Source organism: Vombatus ursinus, unplaced genomic scaffold (genome assembly GCF_900497805.2).
Source record: "Vombatus ursinus unplaced genomic scaffold, bare-nosed wombat genome assembly UNPS02014841.1, whole genome shotgun sequence".
NCBI classification, from domain to species: Eukaryota; Metazoa; Chordata; class Mammalia; order Diprotodontia; family Vombatidae; genus Vombatus; species Vombatus ursinus.
In genome coordinates, this window is record NW_020954619.1 from 2,522,222 (window position 1) to 2,542,212 (window position 19,991).

Genomic DNA, 19,991 nt, shown 5'->3' on the forward strand with positions numbered 1-19,991 from the left:
CTGTTAATACATGAACAAATTTAGTTAGAAATCAAAATACCACACAACTTCTGATATCCACATTTTCTCTCTCAAAGCATGAAACAAATTGTGTTGTGTATGTGTATAAAATTTTACTTTCTTTCTCATTATTGGTTTTTATACCTTACTTTCATCACTGATTGGAACTTAACTTCACATAATCATGAGGGATTCCTATATTCCAAAAACCCACCCTAAAAAAACTAACAAGAAAGTTATAAAGTAAACTTTACATTTTTCCCATCTTGTGTTTGTTTCATCCATGCCTTTTAATTCTCCTACTTCTCTTTCTGATGTTTTACTTGTTCATTAGCACCAAGGAGAATGGTGAGAGGAAAGAAAAGGTACTAGACAGATGTCAATCAATTTTTACTACTTCCTTGCTTTACCAATAAAATGTATGACTGAGAAAAAAGGTTAATATTATTGGTTAAGGTTAGGTTTTATGAATAACATGAGATAGTCATCCAAGTACAAATGCATATTTGGTTACCACACTTAATGTTAATTAAACTTTAAAAAATGAATGTGTCCTTGAATTGATCCCGATTATGTAGTGACATTTTTGCTAGATACTAAGGCAAGCCAGAAGGAAGAGGAAAAAAAAGCCAGAAGGAAAAGACATTAAAGAATATAGAAAACTGGCATTCAAAATTATATAAAAGAATCCAAAATACTTCATCTATTTTATTACTGTATAAACAAATCACCAAATCAGAATTTGTGTGTTTATGTTCTTTTTTTTTTTTTTTAGCATTGCTCACCTACTAATGAGCACTGACTGAACAGAGTAAAATCTATTAATTGAATGCAAAGACGATAAAATATATAATTACATATCAAGGCTGATAGGTAAAAATGATAGAAGAAAAACATTAGCATCAAACATTGTCAATCCTAGGTTAAGTACAAAATCCCAGTTCATTCTTCAATATAAATTTTTATTTTTCAAACCTTCACTTGAAGACTTTTTCTTTAAGTATAGGACACAAAGCAAATATATCTAATTAAAATATAATTATGGTTTTGTATATATGTGTGTGCATATACACACATATATACATACACACAAATATAAGCATTTAGATTCTCTAAAGCTGAGATCAATAAGGAAATGTATATTACCTTGCCAAGCATATTTCTTCCCATTCAAATCAATTGCAAAATCTTCAGGATAGAAGTCAATTATACTGGATTCCTACATTGGAAGTAAGATGAAAACAAAATGTTAAAAGCCACTGTGAAAGTATGTTATGTCTTGGTCTTAAAAAAATGTTTATCTTTCATCAGATTATGATTTTTTTAGCTTTTTAAAATTAACACACTTTACAGAGATAAGCTAATTCTACTACTAATGAATTTGGTTTTTTGTAATTGTATTTTAAAGACTGAGGAACTGACACAGATGCCAGAATTTTAAAACTGAAAATTATGGATTTAGTTCATTAAATATTAGTCTGCTCCTGTATCATATTTTATCGCAACAACAATCACATTAAGGAAATGAACAATTCAGAGGTTATTTCAAGATTATCTTCTTAGACCTCGAAGCCATCATGGACAAAGCAGATTAAAAAAAAAACACAAAAATTTAGAGTGTCAATAGGAAAAGTTTTTCAAATTTCTAGACAAGTAACAATGAAATTAGTTATGCTAAAGTTAAATTTCAACTAGTTCTAATCGTTCTCTAATAATATTTAAACTAGAAAATAAAAGCTGTAGTGATTTAATTCAGATTAATAAAAACAACAACAAAAATAGTCCTCAATACATATATGTTTTTAAATAAGAAAAAAATTCCTTACAGGGTCACTCATAAGCTTCTGCCATGAGGGAGGTAGAAAGTTACCACTTGCAGCTGGAAACACCCCCATGAGTTGCTCCAGTGGTTTAAACTGAAAAAAGACAAATGATTAAGAAAACACAAAATGTTTTTCCAAGTTGGTAAAAAAGTTCCCAAAAAGCTACAATTCTAAATAATCAATCTTACCGGTCTTGTACCCTTTTCAAAATCAGAGGGCATATCTGCAATATCTTCAAAGTCTGAAGCAAATGGTGCATAATGGAAAGGATAATACCACTTCCAGGAAGCACAACCCTAAAGGTATCAAATATTATGTTAATTATGGACACAATGAATATAATAAAAATTAGATTGCTTTAAGAAGTAACATTTTTAGCATACAAACTACCAAAATGGATACAGTTCACATACACATGTCAGCCATACACTTTAAGGAAGTTTGTCTTTATTACAATCGTATTACTAAACTCCTTGATTACTAAGAGATGAAAAGTTTGGATTTAGAAAAAACTATAAAAGCATTTTTAAAAAAAAATAGTCTATTATTAAATATATATCTGGGATCTAGGTTGCTTGAGGAAACAAAACTAATGCACTTAAAAGGATGTCTCTGAGCCATGACTCTTTTAAAATATATCTGTCTTTATAGATAACAACTTAACATACCATCCACTTAGACAAATCTACATATTTGAGAGCACAGTGGGCAAAGAATCTACCTTCCACCCTCACATACCTTATCTTAAATGATAACATTCAGGAAGGAAAATTGATTTTTTCCTTACAAGACCAAGTAAGGCAGCCATTCCTTAACACATTAACTTTCAATTTTCCTTAACTGGTGGTCAAGGTAAACCAATGTCAAGTACACAATACTGTCCCAATAGAGACAAAATAACTCCTACTAGCACTATAAAATAATGATCAAATCTCCTAAGCTAATGAAAAACTAAATAGTATTAAAAGTGAGGAAGCTTTTAAATATTCATTTTAAGTGCTCTGACACTAAACAGAAGTTACAATATTATCAATAGGAATAAATCCTACAAACATTAATACTAATTGCATCACATAATTCTGCTGCTTAGTAGGTAAATTTCATCCATTCCCTGGTCACACAAAACTCCCTCTGCTCTCAGAACACGAAATTAGTTATTAATGATCAGCACTACCACCTCCAATATGTCTAACTAATCTCTTACCAATCTGACATCTCAATTATCAAAAGATTTAAACCAGACACAGATTACTTCAATTATAATGCACTTCATGTAATATCACTGCATTATATGGAGAAGATTGACACAATTCAATTCCTTTCTAATTCTTACTAGTATATTGCATGCTTTGTTCTTTGTAAAGTCATTTAGTCACTTTCAATTAATTAATTTAGCTATTACATCATTCTAATTTTTATTCCAAGTTAAAGAACACTGACCTTTAATAATCTCTTAAGTCAATCATCCTATGTGATAAAGAAGTGAAATCCTTTAACCCGACAGAGAGAGAGAGAGAGAGAGAGAGAGAGAGAGAGAGAGAAAGAGAAAGAGAAAGAGAGAGAGAGAGTGTAGTTTATATACTCTTCTCTCAGGAGTTCAGAAAGCTTTACAAAAATATTATTCAGGGCAGTGAATTCAATTCAAGAATATGGACCTTAAAAAAGCTCCACAGGTTTTGTTTTAGGATACATTTCAGTAAACAGAATATATAAAAATTGTATTCTTAAAATCCGTAGTTAAGAGAATTTGAAAAAAAAAAAAAATCTCAGTACCTGGTAATAATATCGAAGAACCCAACAAAGTCCTTCAACATAAGACTGTACAACTTTACGACGGAATTTCTCATCAGCAGCATCAACATCAAATTTGTTCTTATAATACCGTTGCTTCCAACCAGATTCCCATAACCTAAAACCCAAGTGATTAATTTATGCTCAATTATGATGCTAATTATAAAAACTGTCTAAATATCCTAAAACAAAAACACAGCAATTTAATACAAGAGTAGATACATTTAGTATACAAGCAGCAATGACAAAATAGATTTAACTGCATATTTCTAAAAAAATCTCACCTGTCAGAGTATTTGACCACCCTAAAAGTAGCTACAAAAATAATAGTGGAACCTTTTGTGTAAGTCAAGTTCCTTGATTTTTTAATCAAAATTTGCTTTTGGTATATAAAACTAGCATACGAAGTTCAATCTGTTACAAAGAATGCCAAGGGAATCTTTATTTCATGATACTGGAGATAAGACTGGAAAAAGGAGTAGATAACCCAAAATAATTAATCATACGAAACTAATTTATGATTGGTTTGAGAACACAGTTAAAAAGTAAATTCACTCTATCATAGGCCCCACCCCAATACTAGCTGAGTGCTATTGTGCATATGAAAAGAAAAATGAGGAGGCCTTAGGTTGTAGTAGTTAATTCCTCAAAGCTGATAATGCACTGAAGTACAATCGACAATTCACTGTATACTTATTTAAATCACTGAGCCAAATCAGAAAGCCAGTGTGTCTTCCCATGTACCCACAGAGCTAATCCTTGAGGTATTTTTCTTAACTAAATTTTCCTATCAGTTTTGGAAATTAATATAAAAATTAGATTCTCATAAATATTACTTTTATCTTATGCTTAGAAAGTGTACCCCACCAAAACGATATCAAAAGGCCAAAGGCAAAAAATCCAAACTATTACAAAAATCAACAACACATATATTCTATTCTATTGTTTACATTTAAAAATATTTATGTGTAAATGTGTACTAACTATATTTTTACATATTTAAGGATAAACGGTCAATATTTATCTTCTCTGAGTAAAATAGATTATCAACATTACCATTTGTTTTGAGATAAGATAAAAAAAAATCTTAAAACACTGGCAGAAATTTAGGAGTATTTTCTACCCAGTACTAAAAATAATCTTAATTTTAAAGCTAAAACCATATAGTAAGCTATTATTGATGCTTACTGGTTGAACTGCTATAGATGAGAGAAACAGTAAGATGCTGCTATATTCATGAAGAGAAGGGGTAATATCCTGATACGTCAAGTAGAGTGATAAACAAATGCTCAATATTGGTTCTAATTATAGAATGCCAAGTCTGCTACTAACAAACAGTAGAATTTTCATGCAAATTTCTAATTACCAAAAGCCTCAACTTTCATGTTCGATAAAAAATGAAGGAAATCTGTTGGACTTTTTATTCTTTGTTAGTTTTTACATATTTTCTGAGAAATATAAACTGCTAGCCTTTTATCTTTGATTTCAAAGTTTTGTTTTATTTTTGAGAGCAAGGCTGACTATCAAAACCTCAAATTCAAGACTGCTGATCAAAATACACTTAATTAAGTGTACCAAGGAAATAATTTCTCATTAAAACAAAGTTCATGCTTATTTATAAATCAATTTATGAATTAAAATTCAAAGGTCATATATATTTTAATTTATGCAATTGTACACTTCTGAGTATTCATGATTTTGTACCTTTTTTGAAAGGAGTTATTCTACTAAGATAATCAAAATCAGCTATATTATGTATCTAAGGATAACTGAACTTTATGAGTTAAACAGCTTAAAAATTCAATCTCAAAACAGTGACATTCAGATCACATAATCAAATCTAAACACTGAACGTCTAGCCAATCTAGTGCCTGGTCTCAAAGGGAGAAGTGGCTAGGAGGACGAAAACCTGCACGCATACTAATCTAGATACTTAGGTTTAACAGCTATAGCTTACACATCTCACTGGAATTTACGGAATATTCTAACCCTCCACATTAATTATTGGTGGATAAAAAGATCACAGAAAAGCATCGGAAGGCACTGCTGCTCTAAGCTAAATGGCATTAATTAGACTGCATCTATTTCAGCAATTTGCTAACAAAGTGCTACAAAAAAATGGCTTCACCTGACGTTATCCTCTGGCTCAGGTTCACTGTCACTATCTTCTGCTTTTCGTTTAATTCCTCCTCCTGGAGATGGGGAGCCATCAGAAGTGAAACTAGTATTGGGAGATGTTAAAGGACTCTGGGGACAAAAGTTATTATAGTACAAATAAAAGGTTTGAATACTCACTTTATATAGAAGCCATACAAACATGCAGGATATTATTATTATTATTATTATATAATTAACTTCATAAAAGTCTTGTAAACACCTAGTAGGTAATTTTGGCCAATAAAGTAGAAGATACAAAGTCTCATCTCACACAAAAAAATCCAAAGTTAACAGCCCCTACATTAATTATTAAAGTATCCCAAACTGAGGTCAATTAGGACAAAAACACAACGGAGAAGTAAGTCTTGGAATATTACTTTTTCCTTTAACACACAGCTAACTAAATGAAAAATAACTTGACTCAATTACAAGAATTTGAGTAAGGAAGAGGATATAGATTATAAAAAAGCAAAGTTTTAAATTTATTTCTCCATAGAAAAAACTAATTAAGAACAGAATCCAACAAAACTAAATCTTTGAAAGAAAATAATAGTAATGCACTACAATGAAATTCAGAGTACAAATCTAATACAAGAAGTAAAAATTCCAATTTCACAAAAATATTAGTTATAACTAACACAATTTACCTGTTAATAATTTTTAGTCCAAAATGTTCTAGGTACTTAAAATAAAAAACAATGAAATTTTTAAAGAGAGAGAGTTCAAGTGTGAAAAAAACAAAGAATATACACTAGGCATTTGTATACCTTTGTTAAATAAAAATTTTCAAAGTGCAAAATACGGGAAGAAAATTACAAACACAAGTATCAACATGTTTTATGTCTCATACTTTGTATTATCCACAAAATTTTAGGGCTACAAAGAACTTTTGAGATCTAAACCAAACCTCTCCTTTTACACTGTAGTCCCACAGAGGCGAAGTGATTTGCTTAACATCACAAAGGTAATAAGTAGCAGAGGGGCAATCTGAATGCATGGGTTCTGACTTCAATTTAGTGCACTTTCTGTTATGATACTGTTGCCTCTAGGTTATTCGATCTAATTTATTGAAAATATTCTTAGTACCTATCCAGTCACTTAATAAATTGCACTCAAGATCCCAGCCTAAAGATTCCCCCGAGGAACATTGTTTCATTAAGCAAATAATTCTATTTAAAAAAAAAACAAAACAAAACCGGGGGCCTTTCCAGATTTATGGCTATTAAGTTTCAACTAAACTGCTCTACAAATCATTACCAGAATTCAGCAGTGTATCTCGTATGTGTCAGATTACCTCTCATTCCTGAAATGTATTCCCTTATAATCCCCAGTTTTCTTCAAGGCTCAAATTAGGTGCTAGCCACCTTCTATGCAAAAGCTTTGCTGATCACCTCAAGTTATTAATGCTTTCTCCCTCTTTAAATGACCCATTTGTGTCAATACCATATTGCTACTGGTGGTTGTCTTTCTCATCCTCATTTTTTTCAATCTTTCAGAACAAGGGTTGGCAAGCTACGGCCAGAGGGTCAAAATTGTTTTTGTTTTATACAGCCCACGAACTAATTTACAATTTACAATTTTTCGGGGCAGCTAGGTGGCACAGTGGATAGAGCACCGGCCCTCAAGTCAGGAGGACCTGAGTTCAAATCCGGCCTCAGACCAAATACTTGATACATACTAGCTGTGTGACCCTGGGCAAGTCACTTAACCCCAACTGCCTTACCAAATAAAAAAATTCAAAAAAAAAAAAGAATTTACAATTTTTCAATAAAAAAAATTTAAGACTCCTAAAGGAAGGAATGCTTTGTCCAAATCACCTCCAGATGTCTCAAAGGTATATTTTTTTTTTTAACCTCTCTGTTATACTCCTCAAGAATCAACTGTTTACTCAAAGATTAAGTTTTAAAGCTCGAGAGAATAAGACAGAAGAAGCAGATGCAATCCCAGAATATACAACTATGGGTACCTCAAAATAACACTATTACGAATTTCATTTAACACAGAGTGTCATATCAAAAGTTCTCCATATCGGAGCTAGCCTTTGAAGAAACATTACTAGTAGTAGTGAATAAACTACTAGAACAAGAAAGTTTGTTATGCTGGGTTTTATTTTAAAAGCATCTGACTTAAACATAATATGGCAAGCTTTAAGAAACTAGGCTCAAACCCTACATAACAAAAACTGGAGGTGTGAGAGACCCACTGTTCAAATATGTCTCCTCCTCACTCTTTTATCCATGCACTACTCTTGGATCTGGATCATAAATCACTAACTTGCTGAAAGCTCATGCAAGAAATGTTTGTTTTTTCACATTATGACATACCTTTTCCTGACTCCCACCTCCCTCACACACATTCTTGAACTTTTTCCCAAAGAATACTTTTTTCCCTATAAAAGTAAATTTTCAGAGGAAATACAGTTATCCTATATCTCTGCAGTGATGAATTTTTCAGAAGAGACTCCTAGAAATAAGGAAAGACCCAGGAAAAGCATGGAAACCTCCCTTCTGTGACGTTGTTGGAGGCTGACAACCTTACTGCTCCACTCCCCACACTCTATTAAGAGGTAACAACCGCTGGCATACATTCCATTTCAGCCTGCTCAAATTCATTAGTACCACTTGGTAATATTTTTATAATACTCTTTAAAACGTGGGTATCTGAATCAGGATAGAATGAGACCAGACCTACAATTTCATCTTTATAGTGTGCTGCCTAAGAAATTCTCTCTACATATCAACAATTGTTCTGCAACTTAAGAGCTTTAGAGTGGCCTAGTCCAGAGGTTAAATGATTTTCCCAGGGCCAAAACAGCCAATGCATACAAGAGGTAGAACTAGAACTTCCTAACTTGAAGGGCTGGCTCTTTATTCACTCTGCCCCACTACTTCTCACACATATGAAGTTAATACAAATTAAATATTTTTATATTAAAACTGTGCAATTATCAGAAGAAAACTTGATTTTAAGTGGGAAATTAAGAAAATAAGAAAAACTTCAAGATATGTATTATACCAAAAATTTCAAATAATTACTACTACATATATTATTTACTACATGCCTATGGGGCAAAGGGATAGTAAATAGCTACTTACAGAGTTATTGTGCATTCTCATTTCATAGGCTGCTTGTCTTGGACTACTGGCTACTTGAGATCCATGTGAATTTCTTGCACCCAAGGCTTGAGGGGTTAAAATTCCACTAGGAACAAAGGCTGGCTGATCCCTCTAACAAGAATGGAAATATACATATATGTTAAAATAACCAAGATTAGCAAACTCATAGTAGAGGGAAAGAACACTCTAGAGCAAGGTATTAACTTGTACTTTTAATATTTTGGTAACTTAACTAAGTTTTAACATACTCGGTTTGTTTGTAATCTTACATATTTTATGTATTCAAGAATATTCTGCAGAATCCAATATGTCTCAACAGACTGCCAAAATGATGTATAGCACAAAAATGGGTAATAATCTCCAGCCTTAGAATTTGGTCTATGGCACTAACCTCTCTTGGTCTCTTCTTTAGTTTTTTTCTGCTAGGGTACCTTTCAAGTCTTACCCTCTAGATAAGGGTGTTTCACAAGGCTCTATCCTGAGCCTTATTCTCTTCTTTGGAACTGAATGAGTTCAATTATCCTTTCTATGCATATGAATCCAACACTACATAAGTAGCTTTCATTTCTCCCCTAAACTCCAATACTGCAGAAGTTACAAACTGCTATATCCATGTAGATGTTATATAAAGGTCTTAAATTCAGCAGGTCTCAAAGTGGTACTCTTTATATGTTTTGCTTTGAAATAGCCCATTCTCCCAGTTTCCCTATTTTTGTTCTGAGTTTCTTCATCTGTAAAATGAGATAATACCAGCAATACCAACTCACAATGCTGTTGTGATACTCAAATAAAATAATATATGTAAAGAGCTTTGCAAACCTTGAAGATCTCTCTGTGTTAGCCACTACTGTTATTATCTACACCTCACAGCTACCTCTCAAGTCTTATTATTTCCTCACATAAAACTTATCAACAAGTCTCATATCATCCACTTCCCTCAATTCTATTCTAAAAGACCATATTACTTTTTCAAGTCCTCATCCCCACTCAACTGGGCACCACCTATTTGTTCAGTCCTAACTTCTCTCCCAACCTTCAGTTTCCAATCTCCAACTGCTTACTGGAGATATTTAACTGGAATTGCTGTAGACATCTTAAATTCATCAAGCCCAAACTTGAACCCCATCATCCCCAAATCCTCCCTATTTTACTTCCCCATTACTGTCAAGGGTACCACAAACCAGCCAAATACCCAGGATTGCAATCTAAGTGTTATCCTTGACTCTTTCCTCTGTCAAACCCCCATATCCATTAAGTGGTCAAGTTCTGCCATTTCAACATTTGTAAAAATCTCTTATATCAACTATTCTCTCCTCTGACAATGCAACCACCCTGCTACAATCCTCATCACTTCACACCTGTACTACTGCAATACTGTGCTGGTTGGCCTCCCTCCCTCAAGTCTCTCCCCACTCCAATCCATCCTCTACTCAGTATTTCTAACCATAATACCCTCCCTCCCATTCAATAAACTCCAGTGGTTCCCTATCACCTACAAGATTAGGAATAAAATCCTCTATTTTTCCAGACTTTTTACACCTTACTCATATGTGCCTCCTGGATTCCTTCAAGTCTCAACTAAAGAAGCCCTTCCAGTCTTCCTTAATCTTTGTGCCTTGCCTCTGGGATTATCTCCAGTTTATCCAGTATAGATCTCATTTGTACATAGCTGTTTACATGTTGTCTCCCTCATTCAACTGTGGGATTCTTAAGATCAGGGACTATTTTTTGCCTTTCTTCATATCACCAGCACTTGGTACAGGGCAATTAGTACATGCTTGTATATTATGACTGTTATGAATGTTCTCTCAGATGCTTTTTTTTTTTTATATTCCTGAGATGTGGGATATTTTCCACTCCTTTAGTATCTTCCTCTCCTTTATAGTACCTTGCATAAACAGAAAGTGCTTAATAAACCAAATGCTTCAACATCCTCACAATTATGTTGCATACATCTTCTATATACATTAGTTCAATCTGGCTATTTTCCAGTTCTCTTTAATGTCATTACCACCTCCCCTTTAAAACTGTGATGTTACAGTTCAAGTGCAGCAGGTATCTCCACTGTCCTTGATGGTAAAGAGCTGATTATAAAATCTTTGTGGACATTTTCCATTTTTCTTGAGCTAGTGATTCTCCTTCCATTTTCGTACTTAGATGTCCTTGAGATAAATTTATTTCATCAGTGTAGGGAATCCCCTCTATTAATGCGGAGCACAACTGCTCTACAATTTAGAATCTTGCTCCAGGGCCTTGAAAGGTTAAAAGATTTGTCCATGGTCATAGAGTTAACATATGTCAAACACAGGACTTGAACCTAGGTTTTCCTGATTCCAAGACTGGACTTCTATCTACTACATTAAGCTGCTTCTCAAGACATCCATACGCGAAAAACAATTAGGTAATAGCACAAGGAGTGTATAATTCAGACAATAATACTGTGTTCACCAGAAAAGGCTAAGATCAATAAAAATTGGAATAGTCTAAGTCAGAGGCCTAACCTCTGTCTAATTAACCTCTGGTCTAACCTGTGGCCACAGGTTCCTTACCCCTGAAGAAGACAGGACAGATCAGGATCTTGAAGGTTAAGTAGAATTTAGATAGAAGAGAAGGACATTCCAGTAACGAACAGGAAAGAGTCTTGACTAAAATAAAGGATTCATGTTGGGGAACAAGAGAAAACGAGGCTAGATAAGTAAAGTGGGGAGATATTACAGAGGGCTCTGAACAGCAGCCAGAGTTTAGACTTTACCCTGCACCCAAAAAGGCCCACTGGAGATTTTTAGGCAGAGAATTAATATGATGAAATCATTAAGGAAGACTAATCTAAATGATAGCACGAAGGCTGGAACAGAGGATAAATAGACACTGAAGATATGGAGACCAGTTAGTTCTAGGCAATCTGCAAGAGAATAAAAGGCAATTCAGCTTATAACTAGTTATTTCTTTAAATGAGACCTGGTGTAGGCACACTCTTGACCTGACACTGCAATTGATGCCTAGTGGAAAAGATATGAAAGTGATTCTAATTTTCTGCCAGTACTATGCTTAAGGAATATAATAAGACTTACCTTCATTCTTTTTCTTTTTTCTTTTTGCCTTCTTTTAAAACTTTCCTAAAACAAAAATATAACATTTAAATCATTCCATTATTACCTAGCATAATTTAGGATTATTAGCAATAATTTAGGATTTTAAAGAGCAATCTTAAATATGAAGACCTTGATAATCCTACCTAGCTATCACTGCTCTAGATGGTTTCTATCATTCTAAATTTAAGTTCAGGCATAACTTTTGTCATAAGGTCAGGCATAACCTATGTCAACCTGAAGCAAATACAGAAAAGTATGGCATAAATGATTATGAAGTTTATGGCTCATATGATTGAGACAAGACATAAGTCTTGAACATTAAGATGATTGTGATTGTACATGTATAGCCTATATCAGATTGCATGCCGTCTTGGGGAGCAGGGATGGGAAGGAGGGGGAAACAATCTGGAACTCAAATGTTGAAATGTTGAAAACTAAAAATAAATTAATTTCTGAAAAATAAAAAAAAAGATTAGAAAATTAAAAAGGCATTTAGGACTTTCCTAACATTTCACAATACATCTGAGATAGCAGGTAATGAAGAGTAGGAAAATAAATGAAGCATTCACGACCGAAGTTTCCCTTCAATACCAAAAATGCAGTAGACCTAAAAGGAGTAAGAATCTCTCTACACTGATCTATCTAACCAATTTTACAAATAATGACTATAGCTCTTCTTTGTTTTATTGAAATACATATACTTCTAAAAAGGAAGATGTTAAGCTCTTTGTTGATTAAATTCAAAATATAACTACTAGAACCCTATGCCACTTTGCCCCTCAAAATGACAATGCTCAAGTACTTCAAATGTTATGTAATTCACTGCATTATAAATAAGAATGTTTAAAAAGCTTATATGTTAATTACTGTTATTTTACATGCACTGCAATGTGCATAATGCTGTTAATCATAACATTTGATTAGGCACACATAGCAGCACCAAAAGATAGATTAGCAGGTTAACTATTTATAACAATGTACACTTTTAAAATGATTTTTCCATGCAACATATGGTCCCCAGATGAAGTCTGTCCTCTCATTTAATTTTTAAACATGAAAAATCTTTCTACATCACAAATTCATTTACAACTTGTCAAATAGTATTTTCAAGGTACCTTCCTGCTAAAATATTTCTTGACAGTATTAATACTTATCTTCTGGCTATTTGGAAAGGACATATAATGCAACCCTTCCACTACACTCCCCAGTTAGCTGCCACAACAATAAATCTTAATAGAAAGGCAGTGTGTTTTGAATAACAAAGTAGTAGTTTTTGTTGTTAGCAGGGCACTACTTTTTTCTGTCCAAAATCAATCCAACTTAGAAGCAGGTGGGTGACATGGAGAATGGCACACTGGATCTGGGGACAGGAAGGCCTGAGCTCAAATCCAGCCTCAAAAACTTACTACCTGTGGGACCCTGGGTAAGTCACTTAACCTGTATACTTCAGTTTTGTCATCTGTCACGCGGAGATGATAATAGTACCTATATCCCCAGAGCTGGGGTAAGGAAGGGGTAAGGTAATATTTTTAAAGCACTTAGCAATGTGTGGCACATAGAAGGCACTTTAATGCTGTATGAGACAGCTAGGTTGCACAGTGGATGTAGTGCTCAGGAAGACTTGATTTCAAATTTGGCCTCAGACACATACTACCTTTTAACCTTGGACAAGTCTCTTAACTTCTATCTCAGTCTCCTTATCTGTAAAATGTGGACATTTGTAAAATCCTACCCAAAAGGACTGTTGTGAGGATCAAATGAGCTATTTATAAGTACCAAGGATAGTGAAGGGCACACAGTAGGCTCTGTGTAAATGTTTATCCCCTTTCCCTCTAGTAAAGGAAAAGCAATTAATCATTACCACCTAGTTTAGAAGCAGTGGAAAGAACACAGGTAAGACACCTACACAAGACCTTTGCTCTCTCTTCTGAAGTACTTTCTCTTTCCTAACAGCAGGAAGCTGTTCAAAGCTTCCCATTTCTGCTTGCTCCCAGTTTTGCCACTATCACCTGTCTGACCCTCAGCTTCCTCGTTCATAAAATGAAGGAACTGGCCTAAAGATTGCCTCTAAGGTCCCTGCCAGCTTTAAATCCTATGATTATTCTAAAACGATGCCCTTCCTTTCCCACACTCTTGTCTAGCGACCAGATAATAGGCCCCTCTCTGGCTCATGTGCAAGGTGAAAATTGTTCTCTTGCTACCTCTCTGAAGCTGGGAGACGTATCAAAAAAGAACAGGTATAATTCAAAACCCATCTTCGTTCCTGACACACTTATTTGTCTGTATCTTTAGGGTTAATCTAAGAATTATATTCTAAACTTGCAAAAATCATTTTTATAGATTTATGTTTCCTTTAAGATAGAAATTCTCTCCCAAGCACATATTCTTACAAATTCTCAGTATACACTCTCAAGAATTACTTGTTTTCCTGAAAAGGAGTCAACTGAGACCTGAAGTCTTTTCCCAGAACAGCATTCACAACAAAGGGTACAGAATGTGAGAACAGCAATCCTGATTTTCAGCCAATAAGACACATCAAAGTGGTATGCAAAGTTTTAGGAAGGAAGGCAGTATACCAGTAGACATAACTGGTTAAAAGTTAAGGACCTTACATTTTGTTTAACTGTCTTTTCTATAAAAGGCTGTGCCAAGTATTTTCAATTTTAATATTAAAACAAAACAAAACAAACAGAAGTATCAAATAAAGACTTTTAATAATCATTCGCTTGTTGAAGAAACCAGTTATTTTAAATTATCTTATAAAAACTTCCTTTTTAAACAACACATTATCTACACAAGCTAAAATAAAAGTCTAACAAATTAGAGATGTGTTTAAACCAGGCCACCTCTGTCCTACAAGAGCAGCCACCTTTCAGAGGTATTCTGTTCTCTCCTAGTCTTTTTAAAGTAAGCTGCTACTTTAACACTTTTAGGACCACTAAGGATATCCTTTGTAAATACAGATGATACAGGTAACTATGTGTTCCTGAATCTCTTGCTGGATGATTCTGCTTTGAGTCTACTACACCATCATCACTGTAAAGATAACTAGCATTTATATATCACTTAAGAGTTTGCAAAGCACTTTATAAAAATTATCTCATTTGATTTTTATAACAATTCTGGGATTTAGGTGTTATTATTATCTTCATTTTACAGATGAGGAAAGTGAAGCAGAGTGAGGTTAAATGACTTGCCCAGGGTCACACAGCTAGTAAATGTCTGAGGCCAGATTTTAACTCAGGTTTTCCTGCCTCCAGGTTCAATAAAGAACATTCTCTATACTCTAATTCTAAGTGCTAGAATAATTCTCCACATGACTCTGGTTGTGAATGCTGATTCCACATACTATATTTGTTTAATTACATGTCTTTCTTCTACCAGGAAAAGAAATGAGAAAAGAAGAAAACTAAAAATAAAGGTGAGCTTCTGAAGCAGTCACGTGCCATGAATATTAAGATAAACTCCATCACAACATCATATTCTAAAAATGTAATCACTAATAATTTTTGATCCAATATAACACTATAGAAATGGACTCAAAAGGTTGTAAGCATGACAAAGTATATTCCATTCAGTACATAAAGCATTTTAGTTACTGCAAAAAACTATTTTACCTCATCATCCTTTCTCTTTTTAAAAATGCTATCCTCAACTTCACCAACAGCTAACATGATCATTTGTACTCTCTGTAGATTGACGTAACCACTTTCTGTAAGGTATCCCTGAAAGTGATAAAAAAAAAAAAGTAAAATTATCTACTTCAAAACAGAAAATACTTATTTTTAGAAATTATTCAATTTGGAACTTACCCCTGTTTTATGCACCACATTTTTGTATATATTAACTAAACGGTCAATTGCTCCTTCCCTATAATTAAGAAACACACATTAAGACTTTTTACTCAATACATACTGAAAAATGTAAAATATCATTCATGTAATTCCACTGAAATTTACATACCTGATCTCCAAAGATGGCAGATGTGGAAGGAAATCATTTCCCACAAAGAAACACATGAAAACCCAGTCATCGATGCTCCTCTCAATATCAAAAGTAAATGGCAGACTAGCCATAGTTAATTCTCTTTCTAAATACTACATGAAAAATACAACAGAAGGATAACAATTAAAGACACTAAAAAACAAATCATTCAAGTTACAATTCCAATGATTATTTATTTCTCTATACCTCACGAAGCACATTTAGCCGAATGTAGATAAACTCCCCTTCTGAAGCAGGAAGACTTTCTTCAAACTGATCATGCTACAAGAAATGAGTCGAGTTATTAATTCCAAATATGTTTACCTTTTTTTTAAAAGTAAATGGTATTTTATTTTTTTCCAATTACATATAAGATAGTTTTCAACATTCAATTTATTATAAGATTCTGAGTTCCAAATTTTTCTCCCTCCGTTCTCTCCCCAAGGTGGCAAAGATGGCAAGCAATCTGATACAGGTTATACATGTGCAATCCAAACATGTTTACCGTAAACCTTGGACATTTCCAAAAGAATATATTCTCAAAGTATATTCTCTAAAAGAGGTATTTTCTAAGTTAAACACTTTAAATGAAAGTACTGATGTTAATAAACTTGCTATTCTTTACAGCCGGTATTTTCCTAATTTTGGCAAAACTACCTTTTAATGAGTTTGGGCATCAAAACTCATTTGAGTTTAATAAACTAAAACTATTGCTCAGTGGTTCACCGTAGTTTGTTTAAAGCAGGATTCCTAACCTTACTTAGTAAGATCTACATAGTTAATAGCTGTTACTACATTCCTCTCTCCACATTTAACTAGCATTTCTATCATTGAAAGGAATATAGCAGTCAGGTGAACCTTGCCAAAGCTCAGGGACTTGACTGTCAGCACAAATACCCCTGCCCAATAATCTCAAACCTTCAGTAAAAATAAAAGCAGCTTCTCCAAATAATAATTTTTAATTTGGGGACAAGGGGGAAGGAGAGAAGAAATATCAAGTAACTGCTATAGGACAATCTAGTAAACTACTAGTAATCCTCATGTTTTTGCTCTTATATTTTATGCCTTAGCCTCATCAGAATTGTGAAGCTAGCTAAGATCCTAGACCTTAAGCATACCAACATATACGTTTATCATTCAAAAACATTTCAGTAAGTAGTTAGAGAAAAAGAAATATCCAAACAACTCTTTTCTAATCTGAGAAGAAGCAGTTCTGAAGCTCTTACCTCTCCCTGTTTTTCCCTTGGCAAACCCTGGCAGTCCTTGACTTCATGCCCAAGCTGATTACAAAGACCACATGGTTTTGGTTTGTTGGGTTTAAATTCTTCCCTAATAATTGTAAAGTTTGGCTCATGTGTGGCAAGTCCAAGCATAATGAGATCAGCTATCAAATAAAAACACAAACAAACACACACACACACACACACACACACACACACACACAAACAATAAAAATTAGAAAATTATTTGGACACATGCATTATTTACAAATGACAAAGGGGGTCTCTGTCCCCCTAAGACAGCAAGAAAATTAGGTTTTCAACAATAATTTACAGAATTATACAATTTTACAGTAAGAAATGACATCAGCAATCACCTAGCCCAATCCATATCCAAAACATTAATCCCTACAACTAACCAATAAGCGGTCTTCCCGCCTCTGCTTGAAGAACTCCAGTGAGGGGAAATTCACTGTCTCTATATAGCAGTTCATTCTACTGTGGATAGTTCTAATAGTTAGGAAGTTTCCCCTGATATCAAACCTAGATTTGCCATTCTGCAACTTTTATCCATTTCTACTCGTTCTGCCCTCTGGGTCAAACAGGACAAATCCAATCCTTCTTCCACATGAAAGCCTTACTAATACTGAAACATAGGACTATCATGACCTTCTTTAATCTCCTTTTCCTTAGGCTCAAAATCCCCAGTACCGTCAACCAAGTTTGAAACAACAGACACAAAGCCCTTTGCTATCTAGTTATTCTACTATGGATGTTTACCAACACCCCATTCTAAATTGTGAACGGAATGGAACAAAATCCTCCATTCCAGGCTGACCTTAGCAGAGTATAGGGAACAATCACTTCCTTATCACATAAGCCACACATCTCTTACTATAATTCAAGAACACACTAGGTTCTTTGGCTTCCCCTTCACACTGCTGACTAATATTGGCACTCCACTAAAACCCCTCTATTTTTTTCCAGACAAACTTCTAACCATGCCTTCCCTAACTTGTGATAGGCTTGTACTTTTTTGCACTTCATGATGTACACATCAAAGTAAAAAAAACACACAAAACATTCTGACAGTCTAAAGAAAGATGAATGTGTTAACTACTAAATACATCTTTCAAAAACATAACTGTAGTAGGCCTGAAAAACAGTCACTTACGATTACTTTAAAACAAAGTTTTTTAAAACAAAAAAAAAGAGATTGTAAAAGTTAAAATGTGTTTTGACAAGACACATCTGAAGCCTACAGGAGTTACATGCATCAAACTGACTGTCTACCTTAAAAAAAAAAACAAACTATCAGCTTTCAAAGATTCAATCAGGAAAAATCATAACCCAATAAGGAACTTACCATCTGCTCCACATAAGCAATGATGAGTGTTTGGGTCATGGTTAGGTTGAGCTAGGCAAAAGCAAAAAATTTTTACATATTTATCAGTTAGTTTCAGTCAGTCAACACTTCAATAAAATAATCTTATAAAACATTTACAACCGGGTTTTACCTCTTTGTCTTCTAATATAATCCATGATTTTATGTTCTCCTTCGCCAGGAGCACTAGCATCAGATAAAATAACCTGTAAAATAAAATATACTTAGAACTTACACAATTACTCCGTTTTCTTCCCTTTGAAAACAGAATAAGCCTACATTTACATTTTAGTCTGAATTGATCACTTCTAAGATAATTCTAATCATTTAAGATCCTGTTAATAACTCTAAATTTTTCAGAATTGATGCCATTTTATTTTTTTTAAAGGAAATGAAACCTACTACAGTTGACCTAAATAGACATCAATCAGTAAACAGTCTGACTCAGAATTAGTTTATCAATTATGTACTGTAGTCAAATTATTTTACAATAGAAGGCTTAATGACATTTCAAGTCACTCAAAGTTATCTCTCTCTCAGTTTCACTTCTGATTCTTTGGTTTCATGGCACCCCTTCACCAACTGCCTTCTAACCCTATGTAACCCTAAAGTGCCCCCACCCCCTGAATCCTTCCAGATTGATGAGCTCCTGCCTAGAACCATTATTTCATGATGGACTCAGGCCATCCATACTGAACTCTCTTCTGACTCTACTCTTGACTCTCTGGACTTTTTCACCTTCCCCCTGAGTGGACATCCTACTTCCCCTTGCTTTTCAGCTATCTTTATGTGTTGTCTTCTTTCATTAAGAAGTTAGGGACTATATTTTCTTTATTTTATTTGTAATTCTAGTACTTAGCACAGTACCTAGAATAAAGTAGGCACTTAAGAGATGGTCTATATAGCTATCATCTTTCAAATAATGGTACTCCCTTAAAAAATAACCAGCTCACAAAAATTCCCAGTCTATTTTTAACAATTCCAATGAGGAAGAAAAGTGGATTTGTCTGAAAAGACTTATGTTGATACATGAACTCACTAACCAACTAGGATTTTAAAAAGAAATATACAATGTTCATCCTGTAACATAAGATAAATACAAAAGTAGAACATGCAACTGAAAAAGTATCAGAAATGCTGACATTCAGGATGAATTAAGGCTGGAAAGGAAAGCCAAGAACAACAAAGAGGGCTTTTTAAAACTATACTGAGAAAAAACCAAAATCAAAGAAGGAAGGTAGATGGGACTATAGTAACTCACAAAGGTGAGGAGACAAAGTTGCTCAATTTTAATTTTGTTTCTGTTTGCTCTGCAAAGGATACTTTTACATCAGGAACAAAAGAACAAAAATTGATACCCAATATAAAACGAAATTATCCCTTCATATATTCAAATCATCTGGCCCAGATGAACTATATCCTTG

The 19,991-nt window shown here is 33.8% G+C and overlaps 1 protein-coding gene across 1 annotated transcript in view; it reads right to left on the bottom strand.

Moving 5' to 3' along the window:
- The window catches only part of XRN2 (5'-3' exoribonuclease 2), a 101,187-nt gene that overhangs the window by 41,677 nt on the left and 39,519 nt on the right, over positions 1-19,991 (bottom strand). The window contains exons 7-20 of the mRNA XM_027840378.1: positions 18,701-18,773; positions 18,550-18,600; positions 17,190-17,347; positions 16,171-16,245; positions 15,943-16,076; positions 15,792-15,849; positions 15,597-15,704; positions 11,959-12,003; positions 8,867-8,998; positions 5,743-5,861; positions 3,597-3,732; positions 2,012-2,119; positions 1,827-1,916; positions 1,147-1,219 (exon numbers count right to left, since the gene is read on the bottom strand). Of these exons, the coding sequence (XP_027696179.1) occupies positions 1,147-1,219; positions 1,827-1,916; positions 2,012-2,119; positions 3,597-3,732; positions 5,743-5,861; positions 8,867-8,998; positions 11,959-12,003; positions 15,597-15,704; positions 15,792-15,849; positions 15,943-16,076; positions 16,171-16,245; positions 17,190-17,347; positions 18,550-18,600; positions 18,701-18,773 (1,360 nt within the window). The remainder of the gene's footprint in view (positions 1-1,146; positions 1,220-1,826; positions 1,917-2,011; positions 2,120-3,596; positions 3,733-5,742; positions 5,862-8,866; positions 8,999-11,958; positions 12,004-15,596; positions 15,705-15,791; positions 15,850-15,942; positions 16,077-16,170; positions 16,246-17,189; positions 17,348-18,549; positions 18,601-18,700; positions 18,774-19,991) is intronic.